This window comes from Mesoplodon mirus (genome assembly GCF_964341445.2).
Source record: "Mesoplodon mirus genome assembly, chromosome: 16".
NCBI lineage: Eukaryota > Metazoa > Chordata > Mammalia > Artiodactyla > Ziphiidae > Mesoplodon > Mesoplodon mirus.
Genome location: NC_138992.1, coordinates 35,797,713 through 35,817,606, shown reverse-complemented (window position 1 = coordinate 35,817,606; position 19,894 = coordinate 35,797,713). Strand labels below are relative to the sequence as shown.

At 33.3% G+C, this 19,894-nt stretch overlaps 1 protein-coding gene across 9 annotated transcripts in view; it reads left to right on the top strand.

Annotated features, from left to right (window-relative positions):
• VPS13B (vacuolar protein sorting 13 homolog B) overlaps positions 1–19,894 on the top strand; it is a 791,361-nt gene that overhangs the window by 325,422 nt on the left and 446,045 nt on the right. For all 9 annotated transcript variants that reach the window (XM_082600778.1, XM_082600779.1, XM_082600780.1 and 6 more), the window contains 2 exons: positions 7,947–8,074; positions 19,392–19,626. In XM_082600778.1, the coding sequence (XP_082456904.1) occupies positions 7,947–8,074; positions 19,392–19,626 (363 nt within the window). The remainder of the gene's footprint in view (positions 1–7,946; positions 8,075–19,391; positions 19,627–19,894) is intronic.

Below are 19,894 nucleotides of genomic sequence, written 5' to 3'. Positions count from 1 at the left end.
ACAATTTTTAACAGATCATTAGTTATCATAACATAATCTAAAACCTGTCAGTTAATTTTAAAGTTCTTTGAGAACATATTGTGATGTTAATAAGTGCATAGAAAGGTTTTCAAATATAAAGTTCTTCTTTGGAAATAAGTAAGTTATTCTAGTTTTTACACAAACTGGCAAGAATTCAGCAAAAGTTCAACCAAATTGTTTTGTATGCAGTCTTCTCCCCCCTGCCCCGCTCCTTTTTTGCAGTCAGAACAAGATTATAGTTTCCAGATGAAATTCTGAATGTCACATAGTGATGACATATATTTTCCTGGTTGGCTCGGCATGAGATGCAATTTTGCATGCCATGTCACGCTGACTTGCAGAATCCAAAAGCCATTATTTCCCAAGGGACTTTCAGGAGTGATAGTATCAAATATAGTTTGTATTCTGATGAAAAGTCTCAGGCATTATTGTAGTTTCGATGGCAAGTTGCTTAAAGGTTTATATATTATCCAACCTCCACAAATTTAAAAATAGAATTACTATGTAAAGGTCACTTTTTCTTCACGTTATTTAATTTTATATTGCCAAATAGATTTGCCAAAAATCATGATCAGTGTAAAATATAGATCGAGAATTAGAAAGGTATAGTAGAAAAACCAGTAGATTAGTGACCAAAAAACCCAGTTTTTGACCCAGTTCCTCTCCCTTTTCAAGCTAACCTCAGACAGCCACATTTTTTATTCATTTATAAAATGGTAATAAGTATACCCAACTATCTCACAGATTTAAGTCTTGTTATAAGACTTAAATAAAGTAGGATATGTGAAAGTTCTATAAAGTGGTAAAATACAATTCAGATAAAAAGTAAAGATGACATTTTTTTATGTTTGCATTTTAAAAGGAAAGCTATAGGGTTCAAGCAAGTGAAGCTTATTTTATCTATTAGTTTTTGACACTGCAGTGTAATTTTATTTTTTCTTTATTTGATCTTAATCATCGTAAAGCTGCCTTAAAACCCAGTATTTCCATTCATGCGTACATAATAACATTTATTTCACACTGATAATCTTTCTGTTTTACATCTGTTTTAACTGGCTTGCTTTATTTTACCAGTCTTTTATTTATTTTTTCTTCTTCTTTTCTTCTTTTTTTTTAAAGGTGTCTCACATTCAGTTGCCTAGACATCTCTGTGTATTTTACAGGCCCCTAAAGCCTAACATGTATCAAATCTGTACAACTCTGTACCTTCCCCTACCACTATTGACCATGTTGCTCAAGGCCGAAACCCAGGACTCATCCTTAGTGTCTCCTCCTCCTGTCCGTTCTGCCTCCAAGTTATACTCTTTTTGTTTCAATCTGTTTGTATGTTGCTTCCCTAGTCAGAACCATATAATTACTTATACACAATAAATTGGGGGTGTCCTAATTAGTCTCACTAGTATCGTTTCCAGATTATCTCATCATCAATTGTCTAGATGACAGCAAGAGTCATCTTACTAAAAATCTAAATTGGATCATTTTATTCCCTACTTGAAATGCTTTTGTGACTTCCTATTGCGCTTAAGATAAAATCCAAACTCCTTACCAAGGCTTACATAGTTTGACCTGACCTAGTCTCTGTTGGGTTCTTCCATTCCATCTTTTGTCATTTTTGTTACATTGATCCTCTTTCATTCCTTCAAACACTGCATGCTTTTTCTTGCCTGGGATCTTTTGCATATTCTGTTTCTGTTTCCATTGCTCTTTTCATAACTATGTACTTTTCATACTCTGAGTTTTTATTTAAATGTTATCCTCTTCGTAAAGGAAGCTTTCCTTTTCAGTCTTTCTAAAATAGGTCTGTGCCACTCCTCAAAGATACCCTACCGTAGCACCTCTTTTCTGTCCTCATAGTGTTTATCATAGTTTTCCCTTTTTTTTCTGTCTCTTCATCCAGAGTGTATGTCAAGGGCTGTATTTGACTAATATACTTTTGTATTCCCGGAATCTAACAGCTCTTTCTGGCATTGGGCAAACAGTAAATAATTGTTGCATGAATGAATAAATTGTTTTTCTTTTGTTATTTTTATTTAGGGACTTAATAATCACGTTCCTTAACATTATTTACCTTCTGTCCTTTAATTGATTTAAATTGATGTCCTATAACTTTTCAAATCTGTTCCCAGATTCCCCAGGGATATTTATTGAATATTTGGGAGAAGGTAGCAGCTTGTGGTACACTTCAAATTGGTACACGTAGTCTTTCAGGGTATTCCTGCTACATCAGAAATTTACTTATATTTAAAAATGTTTAACTATGATAATAGTCCAGGTACTACCTGAGATATTGAGGTAAATTTTTATCTTTAGTCAGATAATCAGTGAGTATAACTTTGAGTTCTTTCAGTGTTCTTAGCTCTGTGCTAAGTACTTTGGGAAATTATGAGATTATAGAGGAAGGGCCAAATCTAATTTGGGGAATTCAGTGACCATTTCTCAGGAAATGGCATTTAAGGTAGAACTAAAACAGCAGGTTGATTGTGATAGAAAAGTAGTCATTTTGTTTCAGATCTGGTAACCTTCAAGTTCTTTTCTATATCTTATAATCAATTAATTTTTAATCATTATTCTCTGTACTTAAAGTACTTTAATGAACTTTTTAATGTACATTACAATATTTAACGTGAACAGTATTCTTGACATTGGATATAATTATTATTAACTTCTGACACTTAGATTAAATTGCTTTCCCAAAGCCATATGGCAGCTGGCACAGCTGAAACCATAAGTTGACTTTAAGTATGGTACTTTTTGCATGGCATAAAAATGAAGGAATAATATTGTACCAAGTTGGATGATACATGCCTAAGAAGTGAATATTTTAACCAGTAAAGTCTGGGTCTCAAAATTACCTTATTTATTGTTGAAAACAAGGAGTGTAATGGATATCAGACTACCATCTTAAATGTAGGGTTTATATAGCTCCAGTGAGAATGAACAGATCTATTTTCTGAACTATTTGCAGTACCAAGATCCTTAGTAGAAATATACATTTATCATGTATTTGGTAGAAATGGAAGCCATTGCACAAGGTATGAAAAAACAGAAGAGGCATCATAGCATAGTAGTTAAAAAGCCTGGACTTTGGAGTTAGACTGCCTAGTTTCTTATTCCAGCTTTGTCGCTTATCAGCTGGGTGGCTTAGGATAGGTTACTTAACCTCTCTGTGATCAGTTTCCTTATCTGAAAACGGTGATAATAAGAGTAAATAATAGTGTCTTCCTCATGGAGTTGTTATGAGGTTTAAATTGGTGAATATTTGTGAAGTGCTTATAGCAGTCCCTGGCATGTAGTAGATGTTACAGAAGTTTCGGGTAAATAAAGTATGGCTCAAGATTGGCAGTTTTATAGAGTATACATGTGCTACCTGTAAAATATACATGATTACAGAAAAGAAATTTTTCTCTTTTTTGAAAACAAACTTGTCTTCCCTTTGTCTTTTAGATAATATGATGGATTGAAAATTAGTATATCAAGGAATCTAAGAAAAAAAAATGGTTCTGAAGAACCTAGGGGCAGAACAGGAATAAAGATGCAGACACAGAGAATGGGCTTGAGGACATGGGGAGGGGGAAGGGTAAACTGGGATGAAGTGAGAGAGTGGCATGGACATATATACACTACCAAATGTGAAATAGATAGCTAGTGGGAAGCAGCTGCATAGCACAGGGAGATCAGCTCGGTGCTTTGTGACCTAGAGGGGTGGGATAGGGAGGGTAGGAGGGAGACGCAAGAGGGAGGAGATATGGGGATATATATATATATATATATATATATAGCTGATTCACTTTGTTATACGGCAGAAACTATACAGCAGAAACTAACACACCATTGTAAAGCAATTATACTCCAATAAAGATGTTTAAAAAAAAGAAAATCAGTATATCCAAAATAGTGTGCTTTTACATTTCTAATAGCCAGATCATGCTATTTAATGAGAATTTTAAACTGATTGTGTTTTTCATAGCTTTTTGGAAAGCACTTTTAAGCCACATATAGATTTCAGCACCTCCTTTAACTTCTTAAATCATTCTATCAGCAAATTCAGCACTTACAATAAACGTGTGGCTTTTTTGGTTAATAGTGACTTGAAATACTACTTAACAATCAGGTAATGGTGCCCCATCTGCTTGATAATATTATCATTTATTAGATGGATTTATTTTCAGACCGTGATAACATTATTTATACAACACTAATATTCTATATCAGTAGATTTTAAAATTTGACCATAAGCAACTTTTATGAAAACCTTTGGTATCCATGGTTTCAAAGAGTTTTAAAATTTGGTCTTGGGACTCCCCTGGTGGTCCAGTGGTAAAGAATCAGCCTTCCAATGTAGGGGATGTGAGTTTGATCCCCGGTCAGAGAACTAAGATCACATATGCCGCAGGGCAACTAAGCCCGCACCCCGCAGCTACTGAGCTCGTGCGCCTCAGCGAAGATCCCACGTGCCGAAAACTACAGAGCTCACACTCTCTGGACCCCACGCGCAACAACTAGAGAGAGAAAACCCTGATACCACAACTAGAGAGAAGCCCTCATGCCTCAACGAAGACCCCGCGTGCTGCAATGAAGACCCGATGCAACCAAACGAAAAACAAAAAAAATTTGTCTGCATTTAAAAAATATATATTTATAGAATTTATTTTCTAGAGCAGTTTTAGGCTCACATTCAAATTGAGGGGAAGGTTCAGAGATTTCTCACATATCCCCTGCCCCTACACATTCATAGTCACCCTCATTATCAAAATCCCCCACCAAGGTGGTACATTGTTATAATTGATGAATTTATATTGATACATCATTATCACCCAAAGTCCATAGTTTTCATTAGGGCTCACCCATGGTGTTATACATTCCTTCAGTTTGGACAAATGTATAATAACATGTACCCTCCGTTATAGTGACATACAGAGTAGTTTCACTGCCCTAAAAATTCTCTGTGCTCTGCCTGTTGCTTCTCTCTCCTTCCTAACTATTGTCTCCATAGTTCTGCCTTTTCCAGAATGTCATATATTTGGAATCATACAGTATGCAGCCTTTTCAGATGGGCTTCTTTCACTTAGTAATATGCATTTAACTTTCCTCCATGTGTTTTTATGGCTCATTTCTATTAAGTGATGTGTAATACTCCATTTTCTAGATGTACCATGTCTTTTCTAGCAGTTCACCTACTGAAGGACATCTTGGTTGCTTCCAAGTTTTGGCGATTATGAATAAAGCTTCTCTAAACAGCTGTGTGAAGGCTTTTATGTGGTTGGTCTATTTAAGTTAGTTATTTAAATTGGCAGAGTTCTGTGATAAGTTTACGTAGCCATTTTCTTCTCATAACTGCTAAAATATAAAATAATAACAATGAAGTCCAAGTAAATGGAAAGTAAATTAAGGTGTGGTTTATTTAAAAAATTATAATAGGTAATTCATTGTTGTAAAACATTAATTCTGAAATACACAGTAAAAAGTTAAATACCTCCTCCCCCTTACCCCTCATCAATTCCATTTTACTGTCCTCAGAGGTAACCTCTGTCAAGGGTTTGTATTTTACCCTTCTATAACTCTTTCTGTGTATGAGATAGACAAATACATGCTCAAACTCACATACTGTTTTAAAAACATATTTGGATTATACTACACACATATATATTTTTTTTTCACTTCATAAGATATGAAAAATATGATTTCTGTCATATGTTTAACTGTTCCTCATTTTTAAGTGATTGAATTACCATCCTTATGACAGGTATTCCAAAGTTAATTTAACCATTTCTTTTTTGATGGACAGATAAGTTGCTTAGCACTTTCTTTAGCCCCTTACCCCTCCCTCCCTCCCTCTGTTTCACTATTTCAAATACTACTGCTGATAGTAAACATTTTTGTAAATTGTTGGTATGCATGTCTCATATGTTTTAGTATTTCTGTATCGTAGGGTCTTAGAAATGAGATTATTTTTTAGAAAAACTTGCATGTTTAAATTTTGATAAATACAAAGTATCCTGTCTTGTAATTCCACTCTATGGACTATACTTATTTATATTCCCTGTATATGAAGCATTCTAACAAGGAGCTTCGATAATGTCGGATTTTTAAAAATACGAATTAACTCTTTAAAATGTTTGCCAAATGACAGTTGAAAAGGATATCTGATTGTTGCCTTAATTTTTATTTCATTGTTAGCAAAGTTGAGTATCTCTTAATAAGTTTATTGGTCAAATTATATTTTTCTATGAATTACCTGTTCATATTCTTTTCCATTTTTTGTTGTTGTTTATCCATATGCTACTTGGATATCTTCATCTGAACATGTAATGAAAATCTCAACCTGACCGTTCTAAAACTAAATTTCTTTTCCTCTTGATTCTCCTCCCCGTACAGCTCCATTCTTCCATTTGATCAGATGTAAAACCTTGGAGGCATCCTTGTTCTGCTTTTCTCTCTTACTGTACTTCTAGTCCATCAGTAAATTGTGTTGGCTGTATCTTGGAAATGGATACAGGAATTCACTGTTTCTTCCTACCTCCATTGCTACTACTTGTCTCCCTGTTTTGATACTTGATCTGTGTAGACAGTTTTCTGCACAGTAGCTAGAGAAAGTCTCTCAAAATAATGTCCATTAATTTCATGAATGTATTTAGAATCCATTTTCATATCCTGGCTCCCTCGAAGTAAAACCCAGCCTCCTTACCATGGCCTATGTAAGCCCTGTATGATTTGGTCTCTGTTGATAGCTCTGTCCTTGTCTCCCACTTCTCTCTTACTCTGTTCTAGCCATCCTTGCTTTTATACTGTTGCTTGAAAATCCTAAGTACACTCCCATCCTGAGCCTTCGCATTGTTGTTCCATCTGCCTAGAATGCTCTGCTTCCAGCTCCATGGGTCTCTCTCAAACTGTTTTTGTTTCTTTTAAACAAACAATTTTTGAATTTCTAATATGTATAATATGGTAGACTGTGGGATTATGAGAATAAAAGGTTTATGCTCCATGCCGTTAAGATATTGTAAACCTGCAAATATGTGACCCAAATTGAGAGGAGAGGGAAAGTATGCCTAGATACAGCAATTGTCATTCTCATAGTGGTGATATGGTAGCAGTTACTTTGGAGACCGTTCTATGATCATCAAACTTAACTTGGTAAAAGTCTTGAAAAGCAAGATCTGATTGATTTATTTTATGGTATTTAAAATAGCACCTATAAATTATATGTTTGCATTAACTTAAAATATATAAATACATATGGATCTGTCCAGATATAATATATTGTTATAAATAATTATTTAATTTCTGAAATTTACATTATAAAAATTGTCAAAGTTCTCTAAGTTCTTTATTTTAGATGAACAAAATTTTTCATAACGTATATCTGTCTTTTATGTGATCAATGCTTCTTTTGCTTACCATCAAAAAAATAAAAGAAAAAAAATTGAGAGATACTATGAGTAAGCTTTTGTTATCAGGACAATTCACATATGGGAAGATACATTTTGTATCAATTTTGGATGAAGCAAGTGCTTTGTAGTTGAATTTTCTTTTTCATCAAGTAAAATTTTTATTGATGTATTAACTTCATGCTGAGAAACGAACAGATTGTTAGGTTACAATTTAATAAATTTTCACAATGTAAACACATCCATGTATTAAAAAAATAGAACATTACCGTTGCTCCACAAACCTACCTCCCAATCATCAGTCCCTGACAAGTCATCAACACTCTCTTGAGTTGTAACAGATTAGGTTTGCTTGGTTTTGAATAATTGTAAAAAATCAGTAATTCTTTAAGATAAAATGATCTAATATATTTTATAATCTCATATAGAAGTTTTAATTTTAAACAAGGAAAGAAATAATATTGGAAGTATTTTCTGTATGTTTATGTGAAACTATAAGGTACATTTATGTTAAATAACTCTAGCTATTCTTATTCTTAGAATCCAGACCATTGTCAGTTCCTGTGAAAGCCATGCTGAATATAGCTGAAGGCTGTAGAAGTCCTGAAGAAAGAATGAAGGAGTTTATTGGAGTCGTATGGAATGCAGTAAAGGGTCTCACACTGCAGGTAAAATGAAAGTTAGAAATATCATGGTTTTAATTTTTATGATTCTTTTTAATTTTCAGAACCTTTAATATTGGTAAAATTTTTCTCACTGGTTACACTCATGTATACCATCTCATTTTCATAATTTAAATGAAAACTATTGGTGCACTTTGCATATTATTAATAAAATGATATGAAACACATATGCTCTTCCTGATAAAGTTATAAAATTACACAAACTTTGAAATGTTATTTGAATTAAAAAAATAATTCATTTTACTTTTTGTTTCTTTTAAGCATTATTTGAAATATTTTAAATGGTCAATATACCAATAACATTATTATCTCAGTACTGAAATAAAAAACTTAGTTGGAATTAAAATAAAAGGGTTATCTAATTATTTTTGCTACCTAATTACAAACCAAATATGAAAATGATAATTGTAACTATCTTTTATTGTTATTAAATTTTCTTCTCACTTATTTTCACTTTTAAGTACACATAATTTAATCTTACTGAATTACACTTCTTCCAGATGTGTTTTAACTGATGAAAATACACAATTAAATGCTTATCTCATTTCGTAGGAATTAGGTAAGGGTAACTCAACAGTTCAGTTTTTGTATAGATTTATTTCCTCTTTGAAATAAGATATGAAAGACTGAAAACAGAGGCATCTTTATAGAATTTTATGTGTACCAGACAGTAATATCTAAGTACTGGGGCCTTCCATTTCTGTTTAAGATGCAGAAAATTGCAAAAGAATGTTGCTTCCACCTTATGAACAAGAAAGAACAAGGTAGATGATCTGTAAAATTAAACCAGGATGCTTCACCCATCTAAATTGCAAGATAATAAATATGTGCTGTTTTTAGCTGCTACATTTGTGGTAATTTGTTATGCAGTATAGAAAAGTGATACAAACACCTATGCATAGCTATAATATAGTCTGATTACTGTAACAAAACCTTATTAAATCACTTTTTAGAAATATATCTAAAGACATCTACAGTTCCCTAATATCATCATGTAAATATGATTACAGTTGATCCTTGAACAACATGGGTTTGAACAGTAGAGGTCCACTTATATGTGGATTTTTTTCAATACTTCAGTACTACATGGTCTGTGGTTGGTTGAACCCGTGGATTAAGAACAGTGAATACAAAGGGTGAACTGTAAAGTTATATCTGGATTTTCTGCTGCGAGGGTTCAGTGACCCTAATCCTTGTTTTGTTCAAGGGTCATCTGTATTTGAAATACTATTTAATACAAGTGCCAGTAACCTGGGTTTTGGCAATCCTTTACAGCCTCTCTTTTCTGAGCATGCTGCTTATATAAAATTAAGAGAAGAGGGGGGAGAGAGAAAGTGTTTTTGTCATTCTTTTGTTGTTGTTTTAACTCTTAACTTGCAGGAAACATGACTTTTTCACAGACATCAGCTATGTCTTACCAATCTCTGCCAGCATGAGGCCTTTGCTATTAATATTATCCTAATAACTCCTCGTGTTGACTTACCTGTGTTCCTCCTCTAGAGGTTCCTTTGATACATTGGTGGCATGAGATAGGAAGGTGAGACAACATGAGTGTAGGAAACATTTAGTGCCTTTACATTGTTTGAGATTGATTGTAGAAGCAGAAAACAGACAGTGCTTTTAAGATATTGCTGAACACATATTCAATGTTACTTTCCTTAATCTATAATAAAGACTATCTCCTTATGATGTCTTTCATTGTATATCACTCAGTCCTTGTACAAGCATTTACCCATGCCACATGGTAGAGCTAACTAGACCATGTGTGGTTTTGCTCCTGGTAACTATTTATATTTATTCACTTAATTATATGTAGCTTCTCTTATGATAAGATCTTTAATCTCAAGGACATATATTACTGATGGGAATGAGGATGGTACATGGACAACTGTATCTCAGTTTTATTCTTTTTCTCAATTTGGTCAACCTCAATCTGCATTCTTAGCTTACTCTAGTCTGTGGTCATAAAAAAATAAACTTAAGAAGTCTTTCTTATTTCTTGTGTTACATAATGCCTTACTGACCTTTATGTGGTCCTCTAATTTCACTGTTTTAACACATTCTGTTTCTACTATTTAAATCACCAATAAAATAAAATGTTTTTTCCCTGATGAGTAATACCCATAATCTTCTTATGTATTATTTTGTAATCTTCTAGACAGAGTAATCTATGGTGTATTTAGTAGTCAATAAATGTAAATGCTAAAGTGATTAGTAAGTTAAGAAGATGAGTAACTACTTTGAGCACATATTTCTACTATAATTATTATATAAATAAATAACAGTGAACTCATCTGATTATAGTTCAATCTGAGGTTCTAAATTATAGTTTGACACAAGTAATATTTCATGGAAGAAAGGAATAATCCAAATATTATTAGATCTCTTTCTAGCACTTTACCTTACATATCATGTTTTTCGTTAGCACTGTACTTTAAGCCAGTTGTATTCAGAAGTTAGTTGTATTTTGACTTCATTAAACTGGGACCAAAAACTGTGGTAGGAAAGGTATGTTTTCCTTGTGTCTTTTCTGAGACTTATTTAGTGTGTAATAGATTTTCATGGACATATCTCTTAAATTTAGATGTCTATCCTACTACAAAAATTTGCTTTCTTTTGACTCTCATCTACAGCTTTCTTTTCCTGGCAACAGAGCTCCTTTCTTTTTTTGCTCAGTTTTCCTCCTCTATTCTAGTGAAAGTGCTTTGATACCAAAATAACCTTATATAGTATTCATTTCATATGTATGAAGTATGTATATGCAATATATATATATAGAAATAGAAGTTCTACTATAGTGGGACTGTAACAGATCTCTTGGACTTTATGTGTCTTTTTAATATTAATTATCTTGTACTTTCCTCAGAAATGTAGCTCTGGAGTTGATAAAGAGGTGGAATATAATTTGAGGATTCGCTCCAAGGCCCTATTGCTCTTTAATATGTCCTACTTCACTTTATGAAACTTCTTATATCCTTTCTGTTAAACATTGTATTTCCCAAAAATTTCTGTTGGAATATAAGTATTTACTTAATGATCATAAGCAGGTTAACCTTTTAGTACCCTAGTATAAACTCTTTATTTTTTAAAACAGCTACTTGCCTAGTAATACATTATAGAATGCTCTTTCCCTCCATTTATTATTCTTTCATTCATTCTCACATTCAGCACTTAATATTTGTTATAGATTGTGCTAGATGCTGAGGAGACAAAAGAAATATAACAGTTCTGTTGGTCTAGCAGGAAAAAGGCAAAGAACCATTCTATGAAGCATTTTGTGGGGAGTGTCTCTTAGAGAGATCCCTTAGAAAACTATTATGATCCAAAAGAAAAATGGAGATGTCAAGGTAAATGTCATTTACTGAAAGGATACCTAGGGCATGCTCTGCCAGGTTCATGGTGAATTTGGATACTATCTCAGATTAGTATTTATTGATTTATAGAATTAGATGATTTTATAGCATTCTCCAGAAATAATAGCTATAAAGAATATATAGCTGTTTGAAGTTTACTTTGGTTCTAAATATTATTTCATGATGATATAAGTAACTGTATCAAAAATAACCTTATTCCCTTTACCCATTCCATTAAAAAAATGGACTAATTTAGTGTAATTACCCTTTTTTGATATCATTTTGAGAAGTCGTTGTAACAGGGACTAAGAAAGCTAGTATTAGGTTACCTGATAATTTGACGGCTCTAGGAAAATCTTCCAATTTAAGATTCCAAGTGATATGAGGTCGTTATGATATTTGTAAGCCAATAAGTAAACACATGAACATTCCACAACATAAGATATTCTGGAGAACATCCTCCTCTGCCCAGGATGAAGTAACAGGGCCCAGATTTATCTTTCTGCCTGAAACAACCAAAAAATGGATAAAGTATATTAAACAATGGTTTCAAAACACTAGACGATAGGGAAAGTTAGACAGCAAACCCTGAGAGACTTAAGGTAAAGTCACCAGAACCTAGTGACTTAATGGATTTGGAGAATAAGAGAAAGGAGGGAGTCTAACTGGCATTCCAGGTTCTGATCTGGGTAGATAGTGCTGCCATTACACGATAGGAGAAGCAGCTTTTCAAGGTTAGCAGCAAACTGGGGGTTTGAATTTACACATGTATTTGAAATGCCTTTGAGATATCCAGGTATCTCTTAGACTGAATATTCATATCTGGAGTTTAAGGAAGAAATATAATTTTGGAAATCATCTACAGATGGTTAAAACTAGGAGAATTCAAAAAAGTATGTTAAGTTGAAAGAGCAGTGGGCCAAGCAGATACCATTTCTAAAGTAGTCAGTATAATAGAAAGTATCCTTGAAGGAAACCCTAAAGGAATGATCAGAAATGTAGAAGGAAAGGTCAGAGAGTTCAAGGAAGCCAAGGATGTATAGAATTTCAAGGAGCCATTGTTCAGCACTATCAGATTCTGGATGTTAACTCTGGGCTTAACTTTGCTTATCTGTAATATGAAATGGCTAGATTAAGTAATGTTTAAGGTATTTCCAATTCTAACGTTCTTATGCAATTCTTTTGGTTCTTTTGCTTGTTTTGTAATGATGCAGTGCCTTCATTAGCTTTATCACGAACAATGAACTTAATCTTATATGTCATTATGGATTAGTTATAAGTAAAGATACTGATGTTCCTCTTTTTTATTTTTTTATCTTTTTTATTTTGGCTAAATACACATGTAACATTTACCTTAACCATTTTTTTAAGTGTACAGTTTAGTCTGATGTTCCTCAGTTGACTAAGCTTATTGTGTATAAGTTAACATTTAATTATGGGAGTACTAAATGATGTATATTTGTATAGATTGTTTTGAAAATGATCAAGGCACCTTGCTTGCCTCACTCCTAGTCCCAGGCCTGTATTATACATACTATATATTTAGACATTTCCAAATGTTAATATATTCTGAAAAAGGTCAAAAATAAAACTAGATTCTGATTCAATGATCAAAATCTAGGCCCTAAAACTGAGTTTTTTTTTTTTTTTTTTTTTTTAGTTTCTGCTTTATAACAAAGTGAATCAGTCATACATATACATCTGTTCCCACATCCCTTCCCTCATGCATCTCCCTCCCTCCCACCTTCCCCATCCCACCCCTCCAGGCGGTCACAAAGCACCGAGCTGATCTCCCTGTGCTCTGCGGCTGCTTCCCACTATCTATCTACCTTACGTTTGGTAGTGTATATATGTCCATGCCTCTCTTTCGCTTTGTCACAGCTTACCCTTCCCCCTCCCCATATCCTCAAGTCCATTCTCAAGTAGGTCTGTGTCTTTATTCCCGTTTTACCCCTAGGTTCTTCATGACATTTTTTTTTTTAATTCCATATATATGTGTTAGCATACAGTATTTGTCTTTCTCTTTCTGACTTACTTCACTCTGTATGACAGACTCTAGGTCTATCCACCTCATTACAAATAGCTCAGTTTCATTTCTTTTTATGGCTGCTGGTGGGAATGTGAATTGGTACAGCCACTATGGAGAACAGTATGGAGGTTCCTTAAAAAACTAAAAATAGAACTACCATATGACCCAGCAATCCCACTACAAGGCATATACCCTGAGAAAACCATAATTCAAAAAGAGACATGTACCAAAATGTTCATTGCAGCTCTATTCACAATTGCCCGGAGCTGGAAACAACCTAAGAAGAAACTGAGTTTTTTTAAAAAGTTGTTTCCATTGTCCAAGACATTTTATGAGCCAAAATATAAAAAAGAAAACCCTGAAGTTGTCATCAGATTAAACAAAACATCATAACTTAAAGCCATCGAAGGATTATTCTTTTAATGGAAGTTTGAGCAAGTAAATGTGTTTGGAATCAGAGTTTCTGGAAAGTTGATTTTGGAGCCAAAGTTGATATTTACTAAGCCCATGAACTTTTTTACTTATTTTAGAAAGCCGTACATTGCATTAAGACATCAACAATATTTGTGATAACCTATTTGTTTTTCAGTGGGAAAAAGAACTTGCATACTTAACTGTAATTGGATTGTTTTATAGTGCTAAATGTAGTGTTGAACAATTTTCTAATATGAATTTGGTTTGGGGGGGTCCTTTTCACCATAGATTAGCATAAGCTCATTTTTTTTGCAATTTTTCTCCGTCTGCTCATCAGCAAAGCTCCTATCTATTACATTTTTTATTCCAGAACCACATAATTGGCAATGGCAAGCGGTTGACAAAATAGAAGTACTCTGACCTAGAATTCATTAATAAAGGAGAACATTACCCTGGTTTTTGCCAAACTCAAGTCTTTTTGTCTTTTACATTGAAGATCGTGTTGCTGTCCTATGGCATTTCCTGGGTGTTTTCTGTAGTTTCTGAAGTCTTCTGACTGTGGACAGTATAGTGTAATGGACACTTTATTTTCCATACAAAGCATCCTGATCTCCTTCTTTTTGCTAATAATCTTTTATTCCTTTTAGGAAATGACTTTCCATGTTCTGTGAGATTTTGGTGAGAGTGTCAAAGTTTCTCAAGCACCATAAGCCAGTTAAGCTACAACAATTGAATTTTTTCTCCCAGAAAGTTATACATAGCATATGACCAGTGATGCAGTAATCATATTGCATGATACACTTAATGTTCTCAAGTCCAGTGAACTTCCTGGCTTATCTCCAGGATGAGATAAGACATTTTAGGCTGCACATATCAGTTGTCAATCACATTAATTATGAAAGTAATTATTTACATTTAATACTTAAAATTTGCACACAGAGCCATATTTTTATTTATAGGCATTGAAAAAGTGACAGCAATTGCATGGTAGTTTTTTAGAAAGAGGAAGTCTGGAATACAAATCTAGGAATTTTTTTCATGTCTTCCCTTGACAAGTATCTATGGGAAAAGTGTGGAGATTTGTAACACTCACTGTGGAAAAGAAGACAAGGTGCACTTTTGAGGTTTTTAACTAATGCCCTAAATTGTATATATTTAGATTTCTACAAAATGAGAAGATATCCCAAATATTTTCATAATGTATTGAGAATTTATGGAATAAGAAAACAATTTGGGCTGTAGCTTATTTATGTTTCATAGTGCAAATATAATACTACTTATTTTGTTGGCCTCTGTATGCATAGATAGCTAAACAATAAGCAACAGCATTTTAAAATAAAAGTATTGTGAACATCTTTTATAAATCCATGAGAACTAATATATGAATCTAGCGTATAGTAGATATTTAGTGTATGTTCATTGACTTTATTTAGTGAACATTTAGGTGGCAGTTAATATGTTACATCTTTATATCAAAGCTGAGTTCCCTCCTTTACAGATGAAGATTCTGAAGTCATGGAAAGACTAAATAACTTGTCAAAGGTTCCACAGCTGGTGATGAACCCATCTGGCTGACAAGTCAATTTTATTAATTACTAGGTGTCTCTGTGAAATGAAATGATGAACAACATGCATTAAACAGTTATTTTAATTAACATCAATATCTGGTGCTAATAAAAATAATTGTGTTCACTTATTTAACAATTATTTAATAGCTAGTATATGCTAGGCGCTGTACTATGTACTGAGACTGTAGCATGAACAAAATAAGCACAGTGTCTGACATTATAGACTTTATTATGCTCCAGTGAAAATTATGTAAGGCTATTAGTATTTTAAAATCTTCTTGTTTCAAGTTTCTTAAATGCTGGGACTATGTCTTTAGTCTCTGTTTTCCTGACTTCCAGCTCAGTTAATGGTGGATGTTAAAGAATGCATGAATAAAAGAAAGAAAAAGTGAATGAAAATACAACCTGCAATGTTTCTTCACTTTTATTTTTTATTTGAAACTGTTTCCTGAGGAGTAAAATGCATTCATGCAGAGAACATTTCATTCTGTAGAAATTTTCTAACTATAATTATCACTAAAGTTTCAAGGGTTTTTTTTTTTTTTAAATAAATTTATTTCTTTATTTATTTTTGGCTGCGTTGGGTCTTCATTGCTGTGTGCGGGCTTTCTCTACTTGTGGTGAGCGGGAGCTACTCTTTGTTGAGGTGTGCGGACTTCTCATTGCGGTGGCTTCTCGTTGTGGAGCAGGGCTCTAGGCGCGTGGGCTTCAGTAGTTGTGGCTTGCGGGCTCAGTAGTTGTGGCTCGTGGGCTCTAGAGCGCAGGCTCAGTAGTTGTGACGCACAGGCTTAGTTGCTCTGCAGCATGTGGTATCTTCCCGGACCAGAGATCGAACCTATGTCCCCTGCATTGGCAGGCGGATTCTTAACCACTGTGCCATGAGGGAAGTCCAAGTTTCAAGTTTTGAAGAAAGGAAAACATGTTATTTGGGAAATAGGAGCATTATTTAAAAGGGCAGAAAATATGGTGTGACATTTTAAAGCATTTATATAAAGTTATTCTATATAATGGACAGTGGGCTAATTAAAATGCTTATTAGGTTAATGTATAAATGAAACCTGTCTTAGTCTCTTCTTTTTAACTCAGTTATGGTCACAATTATAGAGCACACAAATTAGAAAAAGCAAAGTTTACCAAACCTTACTTATGGAGGATGAGGGTACAAATGGCATATATCTTTTGAAACAGCACTTGAAACTTCAGAAAAAACGGAACTTGGAACTTAAGAAAAAATGCATGACAATCATTTCATTTATTAAAATAATACCGAATAATTTCTACTTTATTGGTTTATCCTCAGCATATGATACTTAGATATGTAGCCCTTGACCTAATAGGAATCAAAATAGAGGTGGTTCTACTTCAAGAATTTGTAATAATCCCTTCACTTTAACACATGAATGTGTTCAATATTGGCAAAAGAACATGTTGCTACCAAAACTGAAATAAGATCCTTGAAACAGAAAGGATGTTGCCATGGAAAAATGAAGTAACACTCAGTGCAGCTGTGATGCATTAATGAATAGGATATTTTTTTAAAAGATCATTTGTGTTTGGTGTGGCTCAGAGGGTCCCAACCAGATGGTTTCCATGAACATGATCTGACCCCCGGTTTGAGGACTTCTTACTGGCAGATTACTTCATTTTCTTTCCCTTGGATTGTCAGATCCTTACATTAATACAAAATTTACTGCTGCAGATTTATATTCACTTACATAAATCACTCAACATTTTACATTAAAACCACAATTTTAGACATACAGTTTAACAGTTATTTTAAAAGTGTAAAAAGATTTATGTGATAGCTTTAGTATACATAATAGATGTAACATTATAATAAGTTTGAACAATTTGGATTATGTATATGTTTTAGTTCTTATCATTAAAAGAATCCCCACAATATACATCATTTTTTAGAAAGTTTATTTTTTACAGTTGTTTTGTATGTCAGGCTAACATACTGTTGATTCTGTATGCATTGCTCAGGTTGTTTTAATTTGATTAAATAAATTATTTCCAAATTAGTGGAAATTTGGAATATCTTGTGATTTTGGAAATTTTGGCACAATTTAAATTTGTTTCTCAGGACATCTATGTATAAATCTGTGTACGGCGGCATATTAAACTAATTATCTCACATTGTTGGAAGCATTTTTCAACATAGCATCAATATCTAACACAGGGACTTCCCTGGTGGTCCAGTGGCTAAGACTCCGTACTCCCAATGCAAGGGGCCCAGGTTTCATTGCTGGTCAGGGAACTAGATCCCACGTGCCGCAACTAAGAATTCGCGTATGCTGCAACTAAAAGATATCACATGCTGCAATGAAGATCCCGCATGCCGCAACTAAGACCCGGCACAGCCAAATAAATTAAATAAATAAATAAATATTTTTTAAAAAATCTAACATAAAGTGTTAAACACTGACCCTTCATTGTTTGACCTTAAAACCATAATTAATATAGGAGAATATGCTGTCAGTGTGCCACTTTAACTTGTGCACTTTAACATCACTAATGCAGTTATATATTTTAAAACATAAATGTAATACATCTGAGACAATATACACTTCTATTTCAGAAGTTAAAAATGTTGTGATCTTAAATCGACAATGAACTGCTTAACCATATACATGCTTAAATTAAGCTACAAGATAAAATTCTAAAACTAAAAAATCTCATACTTCATGAACGAATGTACTTTTTATTTTGCAAAATTTTACTTATATTTTTCTTCACTGAGTTCATCAGTTTGTCCATGCACAGAAATATTGAAGGGAAGATGAGTAAGTGTACTTAACTTGTAAGACTGGCAAATTATTTATCATATCAAGGAATTCCAGACCTGTTACATATCATGCTCTCACTAAGGAATATATTAACCCCAAGAGAAGGTATATTACTTTATTCTTAGTTATCCTTTGTAAAATATGATCTCTTTGTTATTTTAAGTTGCTAGACTTAGTTGCTATCCAAACATTTTTCAAGCAAACAAATTTTAGTTTTTATTAGATAATACTTTTGTATGCCTTTGTATGCCAAATATTTTATAGAAAATTAAAGGTTATATTTTGTATTTTCTTAAAAATAATTTAAGTATGGTAGGCTGTTTGGGCAGTTCACTAACCAGGTACAGAATATTACCTTGTATGAGAGTCACCTAAGACTAATAAGCTTTAACTTACATTGCTTTTGAATTAAAAACTCATGATGTATTTAATTTTTTATTTGGTCTTGCTTAGTCTTACTTTAACTCCTTTAGGCCCTGGCAACCTAAGTAACTACACTGGGGATAGGGGAACATAAAAATTTCACTTGAAAGCATAATTTAGGTAATAAGTTGAAGTATGATAAAAGTAAGGAATAACACTCTGATTTTTAAAGTCTCCTGAATTTTTTTCATTACTATATGTTATAAACATGTTCTCCTTTAATGTTTGTCTAGAGATGTAATCTGAACATTTAAAATATTCTTTTCTTAAATTTCAGTATGTGAAGTAAGGGACAAATTCACATAGATATATCTGTTTGTGGTTTTTTATTTTTTAAAGTAAGAGCAATAAAATGCTAGTCCGTTCTAAGGCCTTAGCTGGTGTTAACAAAATGTAATGAACTGCAAAAAAAGGAGGATTTTCTCACCTTTTTTTGCCAGTACATTTTCTAACTCAATCATGTTTCTTGGAAGGAACTGTGGAAAGGCAGATGTGTTTTCATTTCATGTCACTGTGCTCTTTTGATCAAATTTATAGCAAGAAACAATACCTTTTCAAGTGTTTGTTGTATTCTTTAGTGAAAGTAACTCATAAAGACATAAGTATGGGGCATTTTCTTTTTTTTGGCTTGTCTGTGTATTCTGGTAAAGATATTAAATGTTTGAGGATACATTTACTCTCAAATTTAGTCTGATCCAGATATTTTGATTCTGCTTTTCTTTCTAGCTTGAAGTACAATCTTGTTGTGTGTTCATCCCAAGTGATAGCTTGCCTTCCCCAAGTACAATTGTATCTGGTGACATTCCTGGAACAGTAAGAAGTTGGTACCATGGACAAACCAGCATGCCAGGAACACTTGTCCTCTGTTTGCCTCAAATAAAGATTGTTAGTGCTGGCCACAAGTATATGGAACCTCTGCAGGAGATTCCTTTTGTCATCCCACGACCCATCCTTGAAGAAGGTACTTTTTTTAAAAAGTCTTCCTATGGTTATTATACTACGGTTATTATATTTTATACTGATATTTTTAGTTTTACTGCTTTTTTTTTTAATGCCAGTGCATTCTGAATCAGTCTTCTCATTGAAAGAACTGCATGGAAATGAACGAAGTGATCTACAAAGTAGATCTACAAAGAGAGATATACAAAGTGAATGAACTAAGTGATGATGTTTATTGATAGCCACACCTTTTATATATATAGAGACTATATATATATATATATATATAT